This window comes from Chinchilla lanigera, unplaced genomic scaffold (genome assembly GCF_000276665.1).
Source record: "Chinchilla lanigera isolate Chin_1 unplaced genomic scaffold, ChiLan1.0 scaffold00099, whole genome shotgun sequence".
NCBI lineage: Eukaryota > Metazoa > Chordata > Mammalia > Rodentia > Chinchillidae > Chinchilla > Chinchilla lanigera.
Window position 1 is genome coordinate 4,629,148 of NW_004955500.1, and position 23,738 is coordinate 4,652,885.

A 23,738-nucleotide genomic window follows, 5' to 3' on the forward strand; every position below is an offset into this window, starting at 1 on the left:
ATGCCGCCCTGAACACGCCCGGTCTCGTCTGTAACGAAGGCCATGGCTGCTCGACATCTCCTTGCAGCCCCCGCTTCCGTCCCTCCCTCCTGTGCCTCCCTCGCCTCCCTCACCCCAGTCCTCGCCCGGCTCAGCCCTGCTCCGCCGGTCCCAAGCTGCACTGAGCCCTCACCTCTGGCACAATCTTTCCCATGTGGCAGCAGGCCCGGGGGATCTGCGGGCCTCCCGTGCCTTCCTTCCCGTGTGCTGTGAATGTTTCTTGCGCACTCTGGGTTGCTAGGGAGACCGAGGTAAGACTGGGTCAGTGCCCTCGAGGAGCGGCACTCCTGGCTTGTGAAGAAGGCAGACCCGGCCTCCTCGCGCAGGTGGAGACTGAAGCGGACTTGCAGGTTGAGAGGAAGTTAGTTACCTCGTCACTTTGTGCAGAGAGCCGAATGTATTTTAAAGTGCAAATGCACAAGGGCAGTCGGTGACTTCTGAGAATATCGCGTGGACAGAGTGTGGCTGGAGGGAAGGATCTGCAGGTGTGGGTACCAGAGCCGCAAGGGCAGCAGCCATCGTGGTGGGCTTCATTCTTAAAGAAAGAGGCACTGCTGGAACCTTGGTGAGCAGAACTGCGTAGTGCGGATTACTCTGGCGGCAGGAGGAAGATAGCGTTTGGGGTCCACGCTGGTAGGAGGAAGGCAGTCGGGGAGAGAGCAGCAGGTCACGCACACAGCAAGCGTCTCAGTGCAGTGGAAGCGGGGAGGCAGGTTCGCTAAGTGCTCGAAGGAGTAGAATCCTTAGGCCTCCTTCCCGAGCCTGGCTGTGGAGGGGAAGCGGGGAGAGGAGCTCCTGTGGAGGTGTTTCCATCAGGAATATTTTGGGTGTGGTTTGTGCACGGACATCAGAAAGGCCATACGTCCGAGGGGCCACGGGTGAGGCTGTGTGGGTGGAGCAGGCAGGAGTTTGAAAAGAACTTGGCGGGAAATGGATGCTGCGAGTCCCCGGAAAGAAGGGATGTTTAAAGAGGAAGCGGAGAAGCGGGGCCAAAGAAAAGGGAGAGCAAAGCAGCGGGAGGAGCGTGTCCCGGATGCGGAAGAAGGCTGGGAAGGCGTTAGTACTCGCTGAGAGCGTCGGAGAACGAAGGCGAGCAGACGGGCTTGCTGCTTAGTTGCTAAGCTGCCGGCCAAGCAGCAAAGGTGCTGCCTGCATGTAGTGACCGGCCAAGCAGGAAAGGTACTACCTGCGTGTAGTATTTGGGAGGTGTTTTTTTTAAAAAGAAAACAACCTAACAAAACATCAACAATGAAGACAAAAACAAAAGCAACACAAAAACAGCAAGAACGATACATGACCTCAAGACAAAATGATAGGAATTAACAATGGTTGCTACATTACGTGCTGTTACCTTCCACGGAGTTGCTCAGTCCACCAGATGTAAGAATGTAAGATTGATCAAACAACCAAAGACAGTAACAAGTAATGAAAAAAAAAACAACATTGGAAATGATGCAGAGCTTCACCGTGCAAGATGGTAGGAGTTCAGCAGTGGTTCTTCTACTGCAGATTGTTGTCTTCAGATCAGTCGTTCCTTTATAGGTAAATGGACGCAGCTAGAGGCCATACTCGTAAGTGAAATAAATCAGATTCACATGTGTAAACATCGTATTTCCTCCCTACTATAAGAACCTGAAAGGGTAAGTAAAATCTGAAAGGTACAGGTTGTGAAAGGGAACAGAAACTGCTCAAATAGGAAGGAGCAACTGGGATGCAGGAGGGGAGAGGAAAAAGAGAGAAGACGAAAAAATATGTGTGTGTACACACAGGACAGCTAGGGGAATTGCACTACCAATGTCTGTTGGTTTACTGAAAGGAACTGTTAATGTTTAATTGATCACTCTTACATGCCTATATCTGGTTATATGTGCACCCATTTTGAAGATAACATTAGGTAATATAACAGCCATTGTTAATATCCTATCACCTTGTTTTGAAATTCTGTATCATTTTTATTGTTTTCCATGCTGTTTTGTTTATGTATTTGTTTTTGTTATTTTTTTTCTTTTCCTTTAAAATGAGAAATAAAATTTATGTGTGTATACAAGGATATCTGGGATAGGTGTATTCCTGATGTCTGTGGTTTACTGAAAGAAGCAGTTAATGCTTAAAATTTTCTTTTATCTTGACCAGTTTTATTTGGGAGATTTCTTATCTCGCAGTATATAGCTTGACTCAGCTTTTTAACATTACTTAAGTAAAACAAAAATGAGGACAAAATGCCCGATAGAGGGGAGTATTTGGCCATATCAGAAGTTACTTAGTGATCAGAGAAACAGCTGAAAACCTGTTGGGCTCCAGATAAGCAGTCGCCCCCAGAGTGGTTAGCAAGAGTAAGTTCAGTGCAGGCGTGAGGTCCGCACCAGGCCGCACTTTCATGCAGGGAAGGTGTAGTGGAGAAGGGAACAGCTTGGACTTCCTTCAGGAAACCTGACTGCAGCGAAGGGGGAGTGTTAGCGAGGTGGGATCCCGGCAGACGTTTCAGGCAAGGGGTATTGCTGTCTTTACTGTGGGTGGTTTTTGCCGTGCTGAAGTGATCAGTCTTTCTAGTTCTAACTTAAATAGCAGCACAAATTATACCATGTTGGGTTCTTTTTCTGGTGTATTTTTAAACATAAAAGTTTTAATCCATCTGGAATTTATTTTGAGGTAAAAAAATGATGACCCTGTACCTGTTTTTCCAATGATTTGGTGAGTTGCTTAAATACTTGGAACCCACTGATTATAATCTATTTAAGTCTCAGGCGCGTTTTTCTCTCTGCTTTAAAACCATTCTGTTTAATTCATGCTATCTGTCCGTGCACTAATTCTGCAATTTTAATTGTATAATATACTCAATATCCCCTAAAGCTGATCTCATTTTACTGTTTTTATGTCAGTGGAATCGTTCCCCTTTTATGAATTACCTGTCTACTTATTTATAAACTGTATCCTCATCTTTTAGCTTCTTTTTAAAAAAATTCTGAATTAACTGACTTTGTATTAGAATTCTAATTCTGTGGAGAGAACTGTGATTCGTCCGCAAGCGCGCATCTGCCCGGTCCAGGGTGTGGCATATCCTCCCATTGGTCATCGCTGGTTTATTCTCAGCCGGTTCTCGCCACAGCCTTACCTTTCCTCCTTTGGGTTTGTAACTGGGAGGGTTACGTTTCTCCTCCTGATTTCCGGCCTGTGTTGAGCAGGTCCAGCAGCATCGCCCCTCACTCCAGCGGCCGTGAGGTGCCCCTCCCAGCAGGGCACGCCTTCACTCCTTCCCAGCCGCCTCTCACCCACTGCGCGCCTTTCTCTTCCCTGCCTGCCCCCGGGTGATGGAGAGTCGCAGACTCGGGCTGTCCATCCCCGGTGGCCGCTCCTGCCGCTGACTCTGGCCTGATCAGCGCTGGTCCGTGCTTGTCTGACCCTTCCAGCTACAAACACTCCTCCCAGCCCCGTCTGCTCTTGTAGAACAGAACCTGTCCTCTCAGACCAGAAGCAAATGCCAGTCCCACCTCCCTGATCCCACCCACCGTACCCTCACTTTCCTGGCCGGGCTCCTCCCTGCTGTCCATCTGAGCAGCTGGCCTTCTAAAGGGCCTGTGAGTTTTCCTCTCACCCACAGTGTTAGTTACGCACAAGCCCTCTACGGGTCTGCCTGTTGGAAGGAAGGGAAGGGCCTCGAACTCAAACGCTTCTTTTCTAAATCTGGCTGGCGTGCTTCCTTTTGGTTTCCAGGTGTAGCTGTTCTCAGAGCTGCTGCCCTATGTATATCAGACCATGTAAGTTTCAGATAAGGAAAGAAGAACTTCGAAGCCAGCAGTAGTGTCTTGAGATTGTGACCGTGGGGACTGCAGTAGATGTGCTGGAGGAGGAGAGGGCCTAGCAAGACCGCTTTTTGTCTCGTGTTTGTGTTCACATTGTACTTACTTTCTCCAACTTACAGGGCTCTGTTTCTTTGCTGCTTTTCCTCATAATTCCCTTTAACACTTCCTGAGCAGAGCCTTCCCAGTGGTACTTTTTTTTAAATCCTAAGTCACAAATCATCTGCTAATATCCTCCTAGCTCAACATTAAGAATGAACAGAGCCGGGCGTGGTGGCACATGGCTATAATCGCAGCCCTCGGGAGGCTGAGGCAGGAGGACCGTTGTGAGTTCAAAACCAGCCTGGGAAACAAAGTGAACTCAAGGCCAGCCTGAACTGCATAGCGAGACCCTGTCTCAAAAAAAAAAAACCAAAAATAATAATCATAATAATAAGAAGAGTGAACAATACGCTTAAAATGTCTCAAATTTGTTACCAGAAAATAATTTGTGATTGATGAAAGACTTTTCAATATATTGTTCCTGTTAACTGTGTGTATGTAAAAGAAATAGCTGTAATTAGCTGTCTTTCAAGAGATTTCATATTTGTGTTTTGTTTAAATTGTTTCACTGTTGAGTGGTTGTTGCTGCGTGCGTGTTTTGTCTTTGGGATCGAGTTCTGTGTTGCCTTTCTCTTTCTAAGAGTAAAGGAAATGTGTTGTCCACCCACCCACCACTCCATGATGTGTGTCCCTTCCATTGACAGTTATTCAGTTTGGGTTCGTCACCTTATTTGTGGCCTCCTTTCCGCTGGCCCCTCTGCTGGCTCTCGTGAACAATATATTGGAAATAAGAGTGGACGCGTGGAAACTGACCACCCAGTTTAGACGCATGGTGCCGGAAAAGGCCCAAGACATCGGCGCGTGGCAGCCCATCATGCAAGGAATCGCAGTTCTGGCTGTGGTGACGAACGTGAGTAGACAGAGGCTGCGCAGGGTGGAGGCCTTTAAAAGCCCCAGAATGCACTGGGGCGCCACCTACGGAATCAGGTGTTTGGTGCTTTGTAAAATGGGAGGATGGTGCCAGCTCTGTCATCTGTATAAACAATATAATTATATGCTATGGAATGAAAGTGATACTACTCTTTTTCAGTTTTGTTTGTGTATAATGACAGGGGTACCATTGTTGCCCATTTGCTGGTTTTTATGCAAAACAAATATGGTAATAACATTAATAAGTACTAACACTTCTAATCCTCACGTGACTATAAAAGGAGTTATCAAAAACTGCTTTCGTAATACAGGTAGAAATGTGTTCTTGTAGTGTTTCAGGACTAAGATAAGACCATTCCATCATATTTTACTGTAGGTTCCAAAATACCAACTACTATAATAACTGCAGTGGAAGCACTTCACACATGGCGAACTGCGTTGCCCTCTTTGTCTCAGAGCAGCAGGGTGTAAGGATGAGTTCTAGCACTCTTCCCACCTTCCACTGGGTCCTTGCTAGCCATACTCCTGGCTGAGGCAGCTTCCTGCCCTCCATGCCGGCCGTGAAGGCACACACTCAGTGGTTCCCAGCCTGTATGAATTGATTAGAGACCAATCTGAACAGGCCTTCGTTTTGTTTTTGCACACACTAACAGTTCTCAGGCATAGCAGTCTTCATGCCAGCTGTCGGTGACCTCTTCCCTTAGAAACAGCCTGAAAACCAGGGCCCTTTGCCGCCATATCTCACTGCCAGTCTCACTCCCGCCCTCCGGTCAGCTTCCCCTCCCCAACAAAATTATTTCCCAGCTTTAATTTCTAAACCCGCGCTTGCCCCCAAGTGCCCTGCCTTTTCTCGTTGCCTGTGGGCGAGGCTCTGCGGGAGCAGATTCCTGAGTGCCGCAGGCTGTAGACTCAGTAGGTCTGTGCTCCCCTTCCGAGCACTATGATTCTGGAGCCGGCTCTCGCACGTCAGACCCTCGTCTTACCATTGGTAGAACCACGACCCCCTGCGCAGTGGTTAGTGAGTTAACGCATAGAATGCATTCAGCGTCCCTGAATGTCACTGATGCTTGATTTTCTTTATTCAACCTCATTAACATCCACTCCCTGGGGACTCTGACATGTATCCCAGCTAAAGGCACAAGAATTTGAAAACTAGTCACTGTCCGGATGATAGGTATAGTTGTGTACAATAGAACAAGCTCTCTGGAACCCTCCACTCTCAAACGCTCCATTTGTCTGAATCATATGCTGTCTCTACTTTTTGGAGAAAGTTGCAAATGACGCATAAAAGCCAACTTACAAGGTACGTCAGCTTCCTCTCACCCAGTAACACTGCTGCGGCTTAAACATCCGCTGTTCCAAATGAAAACTGACGTCCAGAAACATGACAGCGAGGCCTTTCAGGTTCCACAGCCATAAAGTACGGGTCTGCCACGTTCAGAACGTGGACTCGGGGGATTGAAGAGAATTTTCAGCAACAAGGTTTGAAACTAAAAGGGTTTTTGTTTGACCTTCAGCAACCAGAAAATGCGATCGAATCGTGATGCTCAAGCATACGAGCTTGATTGTATCAGGCACCTCTTGGCGGAGGCCGGGCCATGGCCCCGCTCCATTAGCACAGATGGAGGGCTGGCTGTGTTGACAAGCGGCTCCAAGCGGGTCTGTGTGCAGACACACACGCTGGCTAATTGGAGCTACTGGGTCTTGTCCGATGGTTGTTTTTCTTCAATTTATCCTAGGAAAACTACTTACTAGATTTGTGTCATTGATTAAACTACAGATAACGTTTTTTCCGTATTATTAGGACTGTTACACTCCCAAGATGCAGTGTGCACACACATACACATGTAGGTATGTAAATATATGTGCAAACATCGAACACGTCTGTGTCCCTCACAGGTATGCCCTCAACCCCTCAAATACCTACTGTGTAAGTCCGCAACCTAATGGCCGTAAGAGGAAGAGAACAGCCACGGGGGCGAAAGCGGGCGTCCAGCAGGAGCTCGGTGTAAAATCACCCCTTGTGAGGCTGCTGGTTTAGTAAATAAGCTGCACTGATGCTGTGGTATCTGCCAGCGCATCTGCTATTGACGACCGATTTTAATTTATTTTGATATAAATGGAAACCTGAGTGCGGAACAGCGTGAGGAATGAAACACACATTTGTGCTCTGCAGCATACCCCTCAGAGGAGCTCAGCTCAGGAGGAGAGGTGTCTTGTCAGACACCGATAGCGTGATCTCCCGTGTTGGAATTTCTGTAGCTTCCTGGAGCACGTGTGCAGGTGATTTTATAAACAAATAACGGTTGAGGTAAATGATAACAGGAAATTTAATCCACTGAAATCTGGAAAAGGGTGTAGGATTCTTACGGCACCCCACCACTGACCAGCAGTCACGCACACAGATTTTACACTGGAAGGAAATGACAAGGTTGGTTCTAGCGGGGGCAGTTTTGCGGTAGAAAAGCTCCTCGTTTTTCTTGCTTTGCCTGAGATCTTGTTTGCTGGTTTGTGGTCTCACTGTTTAAACCATATGTTCAGATGAGTACTATTAAAAATCACGTCGAGCCAGAAACATGTCTGTTCTTCTGCTTATTTAATGACTCACTCGTTCACTTTGTTTATTCACATGGAATTGGGTTTGCAGAATATTCTTTCTCCATCCCGCAAAGCAGTTTTACAAATGGGAGAGTTAAACCCCAAATTAAAAAATTTTAGAAAACGTGTATAACTCAGCTTTATATCCCAGTAGATGCCTGTCAGGCACAGGTTTATGATTGATTCATATTTATTCCCTCTGTTTGAAAATATACTAAGGCTTTCTGTGTATTGCTAAGTAAGTTACAATTTTCATAACTTTGTCCGTTTAATCTTTTGCAAGTTTGGAGGCATAGGTAGTAGATCTAACAAAACTGACATCATTGCGTGACTTTCTAAATGGAGTAACCGCAATATAATTTCTTTTTAGCCACCGTATTTTATATTAAAAATTCTTCTTCTCTAATGAACAAGTACATAGTGTGTTTAAAGTAAATCAGGCCCTGGGGTGACTTGTCTCAGCAAGTCTGGAGGGGCAGGAGTGTGAGTTTGAAGCTGTTGTTTAAATTTAGATCTAGGGACGTATATTTTATGCAGTTTAAATTCTAGTTTTGTGAAAGTCAATTTTGTATCAATTACAAAGGACTTAGATAAAGTCAAAGTATTTTCAAAATACTGATCTTAGTATGATAGCTACAAAACTATCAACCTTAGGAACCGTATAATTTTGATAGTTCTAATTTTTGAAATAATGCTAATTTACGTAGTATATACAAGGCCTCTTAAATTCTCCACATTACCCCAGTTTATACTTAGTTTGAGTAAACGGTATTATATTTAAAAGCACAGTAAACAGCTCTCGGACCTCCGCATTTGAATTGCAGATCTTCCCTTAAGAATTGAACACCCGAAAGAGATAGTCTAAATTTTCTGCTCAGAGACTACTTTGTTAAGTGAAAAATGGCAGACTAGGAAAGTCAAATAGTATGTCTTTCTCTCATATGAAGAAACCAGAAAAAAAATTTGTTTTAAAGACTTGAAGTAGAATTAGAGACGAGGAGGTTGGGGAGCAAAGGGGAAGAGGCGCAGTGGGGCGGGGAGGACCGAAGCGTGTTCTGTGTGTGTGAGATACGCTCAGGTGAGCCCACTCGTCTGTGTAATAGACACTAATTTTTTTTAAAATGCCACTTACTGGTTTTTAGGGTGCAGATTTCATACTTAAAGAATTGCGATTTCTGAACCTCTACTTTATTAAAATTAGCACGATGAAAACAATGTAATGCTTGGTATTTGTTAGCTATAACTACAATGACGTTAATGCTTGCGCAATTGTGTTCCTCCCTGAACAGGCCATGATCATTGCCTTCACGTCAGACATGATCCCCCGCCTGGTGTATTACTGGTCCTTCTCCATCCCGCCCTATGGAGACCACGCCGACTACACCATGGAGGGCTACATCAACAACACGCTGTCCATCTTCAACGTCTCGGACTTCAAAGACAGAAGCAAGGCGGACTCCAACTCTGGCCTTGGTAACCACACCACGTGCAGGTAGGCTCTGCTTCCCCTGTTTAGAAGCTCACCTCCCTCGAGACGGACTTCTCTTGTGGTGTAATTCCGCCTGGGATTACGTGAATTGCTAGAGACAGTGTTTTCCCATAGCTTTCTTTTCAGTCAAACTCAATGAAGATATTACAGTTTATAATGATGAAGGTAGGGCTTTCAAACCAAACCAGAATAGCAAGCTTGAGAGTTCGAAATGGGTACAGAGAGACTGATCCAGGAGAAAGTCTTACCTATTAGAGATGAAGAAACACAAGAAGTTGTAGAAACCCACGATAATTCAAGTGCCTGGGCTAATTGGTTACATCAGCACAACCTGAGGATAAGAGATAATATCACCCTCACTTACTAAAGATGTACAAAGTTAAAAGATGGAAATACCTACCAGTATTTTCTGAAAGGTTTCCAAAGCTCCCTGCATTGCTTTTAATGACTGGTAAAATGTTCTTGGGTTCATACCACTTAAATTACCAGTTGATACTTGTTGACTACAGAGCATAGATTTTTCTCAGTCTTGAACATGTCTAAAGGAGACTTTAAAATTCTTTTAGCCAAACTCTTCAAAGCCTTCACTGACTCAGACTTTCAATAACACAACCCATAAACTAGAAGAAATACGGCCACAGTAAATGTTGTCAAGTTATAGGAAGAAGGGATCTACCTACTGTTAGAATCCTACACTGCATCTACCTACTGTTACTTTACATAAAGCTCATGAAACTCTTCTAGGCAGGAAGTTAGAGATGTCCCTCCTGAGAAAGGCACTGTGACAGTAGTAACGTGTGGCAGCTCACAGCAGAGAATTAGGTAGAAAAATGGTGACAAGTGGGTGTGTTCTCAATAGGGAGCAGCGGACCCATGGCTGAGCCAGTTCTCGTACCGTTTTATAAATAAATTTATAAACATGTTCCCAAAAATAGGCTAAATGGTTTTATACCCTTCAGAAAACAAAAATAAAACTGTGAGCCCCCCCCCCGCCCCTACCTTTTTTTCCTCTTCTAAAGAAGGATTCTTTTTCACAGGTGAGTCCATTATTACCATCACTGTGTGATTATGTGTTCAGTGAATTATTGCTGGAGTCATTGTTCTAATACTTTTGTTGCCAAATTGAGCTCTAGGAGCAAATTTATGTCCAGTTTAAAAGAACATTGCCGGGGCTGGGGATTTAGCTCAGCGGCAAAAGCACCTGCCTGGCAAGCGCAAGGTCGTGAGTTCGGTTCCCGGTACCGGAGAAAAACCAAAAAAAAAACTAAAATAAAATAAAAGAACATTACATCAAATATGACTCCTTTTGAAAACAGCTCTTGTTTATAATATTTGATCAAAAAGCTGCTTCCTGAGACCCGCCTGTTTTGTTTCCAGGTATCGTGATTTCCGAAATCCGCCTGGACACCCACAGGAGTACAAACACAACATCTACTATTGGCATGTGGTTGCTGCCAAGCTGGCTTTTGTCATTGTCATGGAGGTAGGAAAAGTGTATTTTGAAACAGTTTTAAGGCCGTGTATTTGTAGATCTTACATTTGAGTGTTACCAGTTCAACTTAAAATGTATATTTTCTTCTTGCGCGCTAAAAGTTATTTTAGGACACGTATTGATCAGATGGGGCATATTCATAATGCTGTAATTGGGACTTTTGGATTCTTGGTTTCTTTGCTTTGTTCTGTTTTTGTGGTGCCAGGGATTAGACCCCAGGGCTTTCATACTGAGCTATGTTCCCAGCCTTTTATTTTGACGCAGGGTCTAGCTAAGTCACTCAATTGCGCAGGCTGGGCTTGAGCGCCTGCCTCAGCCTCCCGCGGTGCTGGGGTTGCAGTAACGCACCACCACGCCGGGCTTGGTTGTCTGTTGTCAAAGTTAGAAAGCATGGAATGTGCAGAAAGGATTCGGTTCCGTTCAGTAGATTATTAACCGAGGGCCTCTTCAGCCAGGGGGCACCGAGCAGAGTGCTGACTGTGAGCGGTGGAGGAGTAGCTGTGGCCTCTGCCTCCAAGGAGCTTGCATTGCTGTTCTGTTTCCATTCATATTACTGTTCTTCAACTACTGCATTTTTCATAATACGCCAGCTTCTTACAGTAGTTTATACATCCCTAAAGTGAAGTAGCTCTGAAAAATGACCAAGGCAGTATAAATGGTCAGTTGATCCAGCCGACTGCATTTCTAGAGTGACCACCAGGTTACAAAGCCTCACAATTGATGGGAAAAAGTTTTCCCTTTTTTGTTCATAGGTTGCGTTTTCTTTTTTTTAAGGCGTTTATGGTCGTCTTGGAGGGTGGGCATCTGGACATACACAGCTGAATTCTCGTCTTAATCCCCGTCCCTCTTGCCTCCCTCCTCCTCTAAGTCCCCTTCCCGCATGCCATTCCTCTTGATATCTATCTTTCCTTGTGTTTAGGGCATGCAGTGTTTGTGTTCCTTGAGGTCATTCGGTTCCTGCGCGTGGCACACCTTTCCCCTTCCCGCCTGCCTCCTCTTGCCCACGTCCCCTTGGGCCCCTTCCCAATTGCAAGTGATCCATCCCCTTGTCTTTTTTTTTTAAAAAAAAACAGGGTCTCACTATGTAGTTCAGGCTGGCCTTGAACTCACTATGTAGCCCAAGTTGGCTCAAAACTCATGGTGATCCTCCTGCCTCAGCCTCCCAAGTACTGGGTTTATAGGCATATGACCCTGCACCCAGCGTCCCCTTGTCTTTCTGTCCATCCTTTATTGTGCTGTTTGTACTTTGCCTTACTCAGACGACAGTGAGTGTCCCCATCATCTGAACACGTGAGACTTTTGAGGAACATTTTACATCTAAACCATAGCAAATATAGTCAGATATGTTTCAAAACAAAGTGCTAGCGAAGGTTCTACAAACCTAGAATTACAACAGAATTTTGAGTAGCTGAAAAATCATTCCATAATGAACATACCAGGTTTATGGTTTTGTAGAAAAGTGCGACCTTTTGGAACAGATTATTTCTATCTTATGCAAACTTCCTCAAAGACCTTGAAAAAAATAAATAAATCAATCCTCTCCATCTCACGTGGTGAAGCCAAACCTAGGTCTAAAATCAGACAAGCATAAAGAGAAGAAGAAAAATTAAGGCCAATCTCACTCATTTCATAGATGCAAAGAACATTTTAGGAAGTGTAAAGTAAATGGAGCAATGTATTTTTAAAAGTGAGCATCTCACTGTGTTGACTTTAACCCAGAAATGGAAGGTGACGTAACAGAAAATCCACTTATCTGTAAGTACTGCCTTCAGAAATAGATGACAGAAAAAAATACCTCTTTTAGCCAGGTGTGGTGGTGCACTCCTATAATCTCAGCATTCGGGAGGCTGAGGCAGGAGGATCACCACCAAGTTTGATCCCTCCTGGGCTACATAGTGAATTCAAGGCCAGCCTGAATTACAGTGAGAGCTTGTCTCAAAACAAAACAAAACAAACCTCTTTCCTCCCCCTACTGTTCTCCATCATCATCATCATCATCATCACATGAACCCATTTCTCTTCATCCTGTTGACCTCACCACTTCTCCAGTTCTTTTCTTTGAGAGCAGGGTCAGTGCTTCTGTTGTGATGCTTCCTCTTCCTCGTCCTTCCCATGTCCCTCCTGGGCGGGCCCTCCCACCCCCGCTCACTGAAAACGCCTTTGCCACATCCCCGCAGCCGTCGTGTGGCTCAGTTCCTGTGAGTACTCCTCCCCGATCACGTTACCTCGCCTGCCAACAGCGCTGCACGTGGCTGATTTCCAGTGCTCTTTGAAACTTCCTCGGCTCCTGGGAAAATACAGCTTTTAAAAGCAGTAGGAAGAGACAAGGAAAGTCGTTATATAACAGTAATGAGGCAGCTCAGCAAAAAGGAATAACACTAGTCAATATATATGCACCCAATATTGAAGCATCTGAATACAGTGGCACCTCAGTCCAGGAACCTAATTCTTCCCACAGTTCTGGTTGTAAACCAAATTGGATGAGCACTGAATCTAACTCAGTGGTTAGGTTCAACGTTGACCTTGTGGGGGAAATTGATTTGGTTTGCAGCCAATTTGGTTTGTGACTAGAATCATGGAAAGACTTAAGTTCATGAACCAAGGGACCCCTGTCTATAAGTCAGATAGTAATGCACTTAAAGGCAGAGATAGGCTCCAGAACATTAATAGTAGTGGATTTTAACACCTTCCTTTCAGCACTGGACAGATCATTCCAACAGAAAATCAGTAGAAATACAGAATTGTGTCAGAAACCAAGTGAACCTAACAGACACTTACAGAACATTCCATTCTTCAGCTGCAGAATATCTTTATTCTAAAAGAGCACGTGGACCATTCTCCAGGATAGATCAGATGGTAGAACACAAAACAAGTTTCAACAAAATGTTTTCAAAATTTTGCCAAGTATTCAGATACCTGGAAATTGAATGTACTCCTGAACAACCAATGGAACAATGCAGGAATTAAGAAAATCTAAGCCTATCAGATGCAACAGAAGCAATGCTGAGAGCTAAGTTTGTAGCAGTAAGCATCTATATCAAAATAGCTGAAAAATCTTGGGGTTGGGATGTAGGTCAGTAGTGGAGAGCTTGCCTAGCATGCCAAAAAGGCCTTTAGGCTTGATCCTCAGCACGTGAAAAAAAAGGCAGAAAAATCTCAACTTGTTGTTATACCTCAAACTGAAAAATAAAACAAACGTAAGATTAGTAGAAAGTCATAAAGATCTGAGCAGAAATAAACAAAATTGAGATTAAAACAACAGGACAAAGGAATGAATTGATTTTCAAAAGATAAAATTGACAAACCCTTAACTAAAATAACTAAAACTAAGATCGTTTCAATACCTTTAATACTTTTATTCAACATAGGACTAGAAGTCCTAGCCAGAGCAGTCAGGTAAGAAAGAGAAGAAAGAACACCCAAATTGAAAAGAAGGAAGGCAAATTGTCACTGTTTCCAGATAATGTGATTTTGGACCTGTATAAATAAAATGAATTATAATGACATAGGAGGAATGCACAAATTTTAGAATACCTACACTTTACCAAAATTGAGTCATGAAGAAAAAACCTGAACACAGTAATAGGTAACTAGATTGAATCAGTAATAGAAATTCCCCCAACAAAGAAAAGCCCAGGACCCAGTGGCTTCACAGCTAAGGTCTACCAGATATTTACAGAACTAACACCAATTTTTAAATTACTCTAAAAAGTTAAGCAGAGGAAAATCTTCTAAATTCATTTTATGAGGTCAGCATTTACCCTGCTACCAAAACCAGACAAGGATACAACCAAAAAAGAAAGCTACAGGGTAAATTTCATGATTAACATAGATGCAGGAATTTTCAACAAAGTGCTAACAAATTGATCTCATAGCACATTTGAAAGATCATTTACCATGATCAACTGGGATGAATTCCAGGGATGCACAGAAAGAAGTGGAAAAACGTCCTTGCTGTGTTCATGAAATAAAAGACTCAAGGTTGTTAAAGGTCTGCACTACCTAATGTGATCTAAAGAGTCAATGCAATTCTTATCAAAATGCCAATGACATGCTTCAAAAAACTAGAAAAAACAATCCTAATAGCCCCGTGAAGCCACAAAAATGACCTAAGCAATCTTAAGCAAAAAGGGAAAAAACAGCATTATATTATCTGACTTCAAAATACACTACAAAACTATAGTAAATAGAAAAGCATGGTATTGGGGGCTGGGGATTTAACTCAGTGGTACAGCGCCTGCCTGGCAAGCACAAGGTCGTGAGTTCGATCCCTGGTACCGGAAAAAAAAACAAAAATAAAATAAAGTAGCATGGTATTGGTATAAATACAGATTGATGGAACAGGAAGAAAGAACTTTCAGTAAACTATACCTGTGCAACCAACTGATCTTTAACAGAGTTGCTAAGAACAAAGATAGTTTCTTCAGTAAATGGCTCCTGGGAGAGTGTAGGTATCCACATGTAGAATGAAACTAGACCCCCAGCTAACCATTTACAAAGTCAACTAAAAATGGACTAAAGACTTACACGTAAGACCTGAGACTATGACATTATTAGGAAAAAACACTGGGGAAGTGTTTTAGGACTTTGGAATCAGCAAGGATACTTTGCATAAGACCACTTTTTAAAAGCCTGGGCAACAAAAGCAAAAATAGACAAAGGACATTATCTTCTGCTCAGCAAAGGAAATAATCAATAGAGTGAAGAGACAGCCTACAGAAAAGGAGAAAAACTTCCGCAAAGTCTCTCTCTGTGATAGTTAACCTTGACTGTTAACCTGATCTGCTCCAGAGATGCTTAGATTGGCAAAGCACATTTTTTGGTACGTCTGGGTGGGCTCTGGGGTTGTGACCTCAGGACTATTGTGTGGTCCCCGCTCCCTGTCTCTTCTCTGTGCTGTGCTTCCTGGGTGCCATGAGACCGGCAGCTTTCCTCGGCCATGATGTTCCTCCCTTGGAGACAGCTGGCCATGGACCGACCCCTCTGAAACGGCAAGCTGAAGGAAAGCTCCCCTCCTGTAAGTTTTGGGCAATCGAGCACAGTACTTTATCACAGTGACGGAAAGCTGGCATTAATCGCTAGACTATAGGAGGGACTCAACTCAATAGCAAAAACTGAACCAACCTCACAAATAACCCAGTTTTAAGAAGAGCAACAGAGTGCAGAGAATGGAGAAGAGAAAAATGCCTGAGCAGCGTGCCGACCTCGGCTCTCCTCAGCTTGCCCTTGCAGCCTCACCTGCTCACCACCCGGAATATCTTCCCCCATGGCCCCCTGCACAAGGGATCAGGCAGGCGCACACGCGTCTGCGTCAGGACGACGAACCCTAAGCCGTGGGTATCTGGATTGGCAATACTGGCAGAGGACTGCGCTGCAAGACCGCGCTCTGGACGGTGAGCCCGAGCGCATGGCAGAGTGGCCTGACTGGAACTCTGATGGCTGTCGTCCTGTTCAGTCTGCAGGCGCCAACGTGAGCGTGTCCCCGTTACTGTGACCTGGGACTCCTTCTGCAGAGACACCATAGTCTGGTATTCTGCAGAGTTTTCAGGTATGACTAGAAGCCTGCAGAGGCGACTTAGTGCACACCTGAACATTAGTGATGGACACGGTGTGCAGCCCGCACCCTGCTTCAGGACAGAGCGGGAACACTGTCGAGGGGGCAGACGGGCACCCGTGTGGTAGGCCTGGGCCCCGCGGTCCATGTTACTGTGGTGTGGGAGCAGACAGAGATGGTGGTAGGGATGTCATGGAGGCTCATTTTGGGGCCTCTGCGAATGCCAGAGTCAAGATTACAGGGCTAAATGCTGAGGTCATGCCTCCCCCATGGGAATTCCAAATGGGACCCTGTGAAGGAATCTCTGCGGGGAAATCATGACCTGTATGACCTTGTATCATGTATGTGAAGACTTTGAAGATAGCGACTTTGATCCTAAGCCCATTCCTGAGTACTGGAATGGTGCAGGTGGCCACACCAACTTCAGCACAAGGGCCACGTGGGAAGAGAAAGTACATCGAGGAGGCCATCGGGCAATGAAGCAAGCAGAACTAGTGCCACATTCACACCTGTGGTCCCAAGGAGAGCCTGCACAAAGCCCAGCACCGAAGTGGATTCCATGCATCCTCCAACGTCGACCACTTCTCCGCTGGCATCACCAGCTGTAGTTCCAGCATCCATGTTCCTTCTTCCCCGAAGAAGGGTTCCTTCGAACACCATCACCTCCTGCCAGTTCTGACCCCTTTGCTGTGCCAGGAGCCCTCATCTGCACATGTCTTCTCAATGGTGCTGGCAACAAGCTCTTCCAAATCTGAGTGGACTAGAATCATAGCCGTTGAGCCCCTCCTAGCTGTGCCCCCTTCTCCAGCTCTTCGCTATCTTCCAGGGGCCAAAATCTGGGGAAGTTTGGGGCAAAGGAGGGATGAAGGAACGCTGGTAAGTGGATACTCAGTTACAGTGAGGTAGGACAAGTTAAGCTCTTACATTCTGTTGTATTGTTACTCTTGCTGTGTATTCTTTTAAAACCTAAAAGGATGGATCTTGAATGTTTTTGCCACAAAGAAATGACAAGTGAAGAGATACGCTTATTCTATTTGAATATTATAAGATATACGCATATCACAGCATCACATGGTACACAGCACCACATAAATATTGTACATACTTAAAGTAAAATTTTTTTTAATCTTTTCTACTCCTTTGTCTCCTGCAGTCTAGTTTTAAATAACAAATGGGCTGAAAATTGATATTTTTGAAAACTTCTCTCCTGAATTCAACCCATGAATCCAGCTGTCTCCCTGATCTTTCTGTTTGGATATTCCACAGGAGCTTCACATCTTACTGCCCCAGATTCCTGTGTTTTGTTATATCCACCTCAGTCTCCCCAGCCTTGTAGAGCTGCCCACAGCAGCAACCCGTTATGAACACGTTCAGGAGGCGAGGGAGGGAGCCATGCAGGTGTCAATGGGAAAGACATACTTGGCAGAGGGCCCCACCGGGCCCCACCAGTGCACGGCCCAGGGGAAGGGAGCCCTGGGACGGATTCCAGGAAAGTGTGGCTGGAGTGGAGAGAGGAGCGGGGAAGTGACAGTAGAGAGTCACAGAGTGTGGCCTACTTTCTCCTTCTTACCCCGCATCTAAACCTGATGGCTTTCCCTTGGAAATAGATCTCTGGTCATTTCTTACAAACTCTGCTGCTTCCACCATATCAGCCTTGTGTTGCTGTAACAAAATATTAGCTAATGGTTTCAGCTGGTTCCGTCCATGGTCGCCCGTCCTACTGCCTTTGGGCGTGTGGCAAGGCATTAAGTCACCATGGGAGCATATGATGGAGGAAGCTGCTTACTTTATGGCGGCTAGGAAGCAGAGCAAGAGAGGAGAGAGCCTGGGGTCTCGATAGCCCCTCAGGGAACTAACTTCCTTCCACTAGGCTCCCCCACCTGCTAAAGGTTTTACCACTGCCCAGTAGCACCACTGGCTGAGGTGCAAGCCTTCAGCACTTGGGCCCCAGAGGACATGTTCCAAACCACAGCACACCAGGATAGGGCCGCTGGCATTTCCTGCCTGCGTCAGGTCAAGTCCCTTATCTTCTGGTAAGGTCAGGTCCTTCCATGGGGTATGAGGCCTTGCACCGCCCAGCCACGCCCTGTGTTTCTCCGTCACCTGTCCCCTCCTCCCCCACCCCACCTCACCATTCCTGGAGTACACGCTGGGACTCCTACGCTCTGCGCGCTGGTTGTGCCCTTTGCCTAGCACAATGACGGCAAACCTCTCGGAGACCGAGTGCCAAGCAGCAACCCACCGACTGAATACAGAGTGCCAATATTGCAGTTGGACCTGCATGCTGAGGTTTTATTTAGAAAACACAGCTCGACATTAACTTCTTTTGCCTTAAAAGAAAAACACTAACATCGTGCCACAGGTTCGCCACCGCTGGACCCTCCTCCTGATGCCTGCAGGGCTCCCTCCCTCACCTCAGCACCTTCACGTGGGGCTGTCATTTGTGCTTCGCCTTTGGGGCAGCTCCGAGCTGCTGGTGATAACCGCGTGCCCGTCCCATAGGTGCTGTGGGGTCGTCGGTTGGGTGGTGCAGGCTGTCCAGTGGGACCGTCACGTGCCCACCACCCACCAGTGGTACAGCCAGCAGAAAAGTGTTCAGGCATAGCCGCGTATCCCCTATACAGTCCACAGCAAATCTGTCTATAAAAATTCTGCAGTACAGTTTTTCCTGTGCTGCGGTATCGTTTCCCCATAGCTCTAGTCACTTTTTAAATAGGATGCGCAATTTGTTTTTAAGTGTGTTTACGGTATTCCGTCTCTGTCCCTTGGCTAGGGAGGGGATTTGGGGCAGTAAGTAAATGAATAAAAAGGTGTTTAACTCATGAGTCAGGGAAATAGAAAGTAAGACCACAGCCAAAGTCCATTTCATAATCGTTAAATAGGTGTAAAAGAAAAAGTCTGATGACTCACACGTCGGCAAGGTGTAGAGCACTTGGTGCTTACCCACTGCTGGTGGGAGGGTGAGGCGGTGTGCCTGCTTTAGAGAGGCTCTCGGTACTGTCCTGTACAGTCGGAGTCACGTGACCGAGGCTCCCACTCTCACGAAACTCTTACAGTTACTGTTCTGGGATCCGTACAAGCATAGTCACAATAGCTTAGCGCCTGGTGCAGAGCCTGGAACCTCGTCCAGTGCCTGTCAGTAAGGGAACAGAAAATCACGGTGTATTCACGTGAATATTGCACAGCAGTAAAAATGAGCAGACTGATGATATATAATACAACACTGATGAATCTTGGAAACTAGTTTTTTTATTTTAAGAAGAATAAAAGAAACATTAAAAGTGATACAGAATTTCAAAACAAGATGATAGGAAGTTAACGATGGTTGTTATATTGCATGTTGTTACCTTCAGAGTAGCTGTTCAGATTGCCAGATATAGGTACACAAAATTGATCAAAACATTATTCCTTTCAATAAACCTACAGCAATAGCACAATTATCTTAGCTATCCTAGGTATATTTATATATTTTTCTTTTCTTTCTTTCCCTTCATTTCTTTCTTTCTCCATTCCCTCATCCCAGTTGTTCTTTCCTACTCATAAGTGAAATAAATCAGACTCCATGTGTACACATCATATGTCTCCCTAGTGTAAGACACTAAAAGAGTAAATAAAATCTGAAAGATACAATAGATATTGTGAAAGGGAAAGAAACTGCTCAAAAGGAAACTAGTTCTGAATGAGGAAAAAAAGCCATTTTCAAAATACTATATATAGTACTGTATTGTTACAATATTCCACTGAGGCAACCCTAAATATCTTATTTAAAGATATAAACGTAGTTTGTTATTTTAAAAAAATGATACCTACTTGTACAGATGGATAACGTTTACCTTTGGGGAAGGAGCAGCATTAGAAAAAGAACACAAAGGGCTGGGCATGTAGCTCAGCGGCACAGCGCCTGCCTGGCAAGCGCAAGGTCATGAGTTCGATTCCCGGTACAAAAAAAGAAAAAGAACACACAATATCGGAGCATTGCCGGTGTCCTCATGTTTTGATGAAGGGAGGATTGAACTCATACATGTGCACGTGTGTATACACACTTACATGTTCTTCTCTACCAGTGAAATAGTATTTAAATTGTACAGTAAAAAAGTATAGGAAGAAAGTAGAGCAATGCTGTCCCCACGCTGTGGTGTTCGAGATTGGCCAGAAGCAGGGTGTCCCCGCGGAGGCCTGGCGCCCCCGCCTGCCCTCACGACCAGCATGTCTGACGTCTTCCTTCCTCTCTCTGCAGCACCTCATCTACTCCGTGAAATTTTTCATCTCCTACGCAATTCCGGATGTCTCAAAGAGCACGAAGAGCAAGATCAAGAGGGAAAAGTACTTAACCCAGAAGCTGCTTCATGAGAGTCACATGACGAAGAACATGGGTATTATAATTCAGAAGATGTCAGAAGTGGTAGATAACAACTTCCGACCGAAGTCGGAGTGAGAGCTTTCTGTTCTGAGAGATGCTTTAAAGGATTTAGTTCTGTCAAAATATGTTAGGAATCGCTAATGAGAATGTGGAAGTTAAATCACGCCAGCAAATACGAGTCTTCGCTGTTGTCATGTTCGTGCAGTTTCCCGTTTCAGCGAGTGATGCGAGAGCTGTGGAACGTAAAAGTAGATCAAGAGGGGCATAAAGCTTCTCACCTGGAAAGCCTCATGTGACCTTTTTTTGATAAATTAGAATTCTAGTAACACAGAAAAAGTCTTTTTACTATGCTTAAAAACCACCCCTTCTAAAGCAGATCGAGTTTTTCTCTTCGATTACTTCTTTTCCTTTCTGTTCTCAAACATGATCTCCCTTATTTTTAGGTAATGTTTCTTTTTTGCAATTTTTTCTTTTTGTACCGGGAATTGAACTCAGGACCTTGCGCTTGCCAGGCAGGTGCGGTGCCGCTGAGCCATATCCCCGGCCTTAGGTAATGTTTCATTTCTTCACTTCACCAAATCTGTTCCAGAGTTGACTTTTCCTTCGGGTCCCATCATTCAAGACTAGCCGTGCTACCATCTCAGTAGTGTTCGTGTGATTAAAAAGTAGCTAGCACAGGGTTGAGTTTGAGTCCTCTGGTAAGTGGCCATAGATTCAAGAATTCACAATATTTAGGGATATTATCATATCTGCACACAGAGGAAGCCCTAATTTAATAAGAAGGAGTTTCAGTCTCCATTCCAGCCTGTCTTTCCACCTCAGAAATACCCGTAATGGATCGGGATGCAGAGAGCAAGCTCTTGACGCATGTTTGTATTAACCCGCAGTGACACCTTTTATCTTCTAGGAGCATTCCTAGAATGTTCTGTGCCTAATCAGTGTCGACTGCATTGTAGACCTCCAGGGAATAAGATGACAAAAGTAAGGAACGTGACAGAATTGTAACTCACATTGATCTGGATAATTAATTTACCTCTTCTAAAGATCTGTCGTTTCCTGCAGAAAAAAAAAAATAGTAACTGACTTATTGAAATGACATTGTTATCCACAGAATGGTCTAGAAAAGATAAGGCCCTCCGTTTCCCGCCAGTTGACGTTTACGCACTAAATACAAGAGGTGCTTTGTTACAGATCACCAGGCGCCTTAGTGAACGGCTCGCGCTGTAGCCCTTGTGGCGGGTGCCGCTGTGCATGGTCGGGGAGACAGCAGACGCCCTGACTGTGAGCCGCACCCTGTGGACCTTGTGTGGGAGGAATCTGCAGGGCTTTATTGCTGTGTGCCAAAGTGATAAATACACCAAAGCACCTGCCGTAGTGCGAATGTGGCTTCCTTGCACCTTCCCTCCGCTTATCCTGAGCCCAGTTCCTTGGCGATGACATGCTTGCACTAGAGACCAGAGTGTTGCTCATCACGGGAGGAGACTGGACTGGACTTGAGTGTCCCGCTTCTTCTGAGGCTCACCAGGTAGTGAAGGGTGACAGGAGAAGGATTGGGTCACAGACCCCAGTGTCGTTTGGGGAGCACATCCTGCCGACCTCCTGCAGCACCATGCGCACCTTGCCCTGTTTACTCAGCCTAGCAGCTTGCTGAGCCTTCCTGTCTTTGAACTGTCAGTTAACAGGGCCTGCAGCTCTCCGCAGCCATGCTGGGTAGAGGAGGAGGCGGCTCACCGCATGTTTGTGCCTAGGCCCTGTCCCCTCCCAACTGCTGTCCAATCCTCAGGTTCCCCAGGAGCCAGTCTAGCCAAACGCCTGCAGCAGAGTGAAACACATTTCGGTGCCCGGCCCCGAAAGGCTGGTATTCTAATAGAGTGGCTTAGCTCCCGATCACAGCTATGAATGTTTTCAGTTTTTTTAAGGAAGTGTGTACATACCATATGCATGATGTATATAATTCCTCAAAGCAGTATTCTGGGCTTTTGAACTGTCCCAGTGGAGCAGGGACAATATTTCACTACCTTTCTGGAAATGTATGTTAGCAGAATGTTCAGGTTGCTCAGGACAGGCCGCAGGAGGCCTGCCGGCCTGGGACGGAAAGATGAGCGTCTTCGCACCAGAACTGTGTTCTTGTTTCCACGTGTCCTAGAGGGGGCGCTACTCGCCCTTGCCCGCTCTCCGTGAGACAGCTCCTGGAGGGGTGTGTCACTTCTTCTCTTCTTACCTCTGCTCCTCTCTGAAGCGGTGACTATCTCCTGGTGTTAGATTCTGCACTTTCTCACTATGTCATCATAGAAAAGGAAATGTTTGTACTTTATCTCTCTGAATCTAGGATAGATTTTCCAAAGAAACGTGCGTTTATGTGTTCTTGGCCCCACCTGAGAGATCCCTCTTCATAATTAAAATGTGCTGCTGTGGACAGGAGCAGAAGAAATTCCTCTGCGTTTCGTTAGGCAGCAAAGGTGGCACCCAACACAGCCAGTTTGTCCCAAAGAGCTCAGTTGCCATGGAGACGGAGATACCCCACCCCATGCCGTCAGCGGTGTTCACGTGAGTGTAATGTAGCGGGTGGGAGGTATGGGGAGCTATGCCTACGGACTGGGGATCTGCATCTGTCAGAGGAGTGGAGGGGGCCGCCCACGCCGGGACCCACGGGGCATGGCAGAGGGCCTTGAAGGGAGCTCTGCCCTCACCCTGTCTGGTGTTAACCACTAGAGGAATTTCAGCTCTGCCCTTTTGTAATGCCTGTGAATTTTAGTGGATTGAAGCATTCGACCAAATACTCAGGGGTTTATTTTCTTTCAGCATCCCTCAGATGTTCTAAATATTTCATTAGAAATGGAAAGCCATCATTTTTGTTGTAAAACTAACCTAGGCAATCTTGTAAAATGTCACACCAGACTCCTTTTTATTGCACCTGTATCTTGAATTTCACGGAACATTAATTCACAGTAGGGAGCAGAGAGTGATCTGTTGGTGAAACACATCTTGTACTATTTTCTTACTGTACTGTGTTCATATTATAACGTGTTTGAAAAGTAAACACATGGGCAGAACCGAAATCTTCATTACGCTTTTCATACACTGTGGCCTAAGATGTAAAATTTGTAATTAATGTTTGTTAATTTCTATGCATTTAATAGTCTTTTGTAATTATGAGCATTTTAATAAATTCATTTTTACAAACAATTACTGTGGTCCACTCTGTGTTTGTCTTAACAGTTTTTAAGGAAAACAAGTACATAATTGCTATTACTAAGGACCAGCTGTGCGGAACTTAGATGGCAAGTGTTGGCCTTTTAGGAGATTATGTCTAACGTTGTATTTTTTCACAGCTACCCTTACTCTGATCGTGGCTTCTCTTAGAAAAACTAAGGTTTCAGCCAGGACTGCCGTCCACAGATGCTGGGGCTGAGCTTTGAGAGCAGCTGAAGATCCGC

At 45.2% G+C, this 23,738-nt stretch overlaps 1 protein-coding gene across 5 annotated transcripts in view; it reads left to right on the plus strand.

Annotated features, from left to right (window-relative positions):
• Positions 1-23,487, plus strand: part of Ano6 (anoctamin 6) — a 190,321-nt gene extending 166,834 nt beyond the window's left edge. For all 5 annotated transcript variants that reach the window (XM_005406593.2, XM_013505697.1, XM_013505696.1 and 2 more), the window contains 4 exons: positions 4,583-4,788; positions 8,696-8,898; positions 10,273-10,378; positions 20,179-23,487. In XM_005406593.2, coding sequence (XP_005406650.1) covers positions 4,583-4,788; positions 8,696-8,898; positions 10,273-10,378; positions 20,179-20,376 — 713 coding nt within the window. In that variant the 3' untranslated portion in view covers positions 20,377-23,487. The remainder of the gene's footprint in view (positions 1-4,582; positions 4,789-8,695; positions 8,899-10,272; positions 10,379-20,178) is intronic.
• The last annotated feature ends 251 nt before the right edge of the window (positions 23,488-23,738 follow it).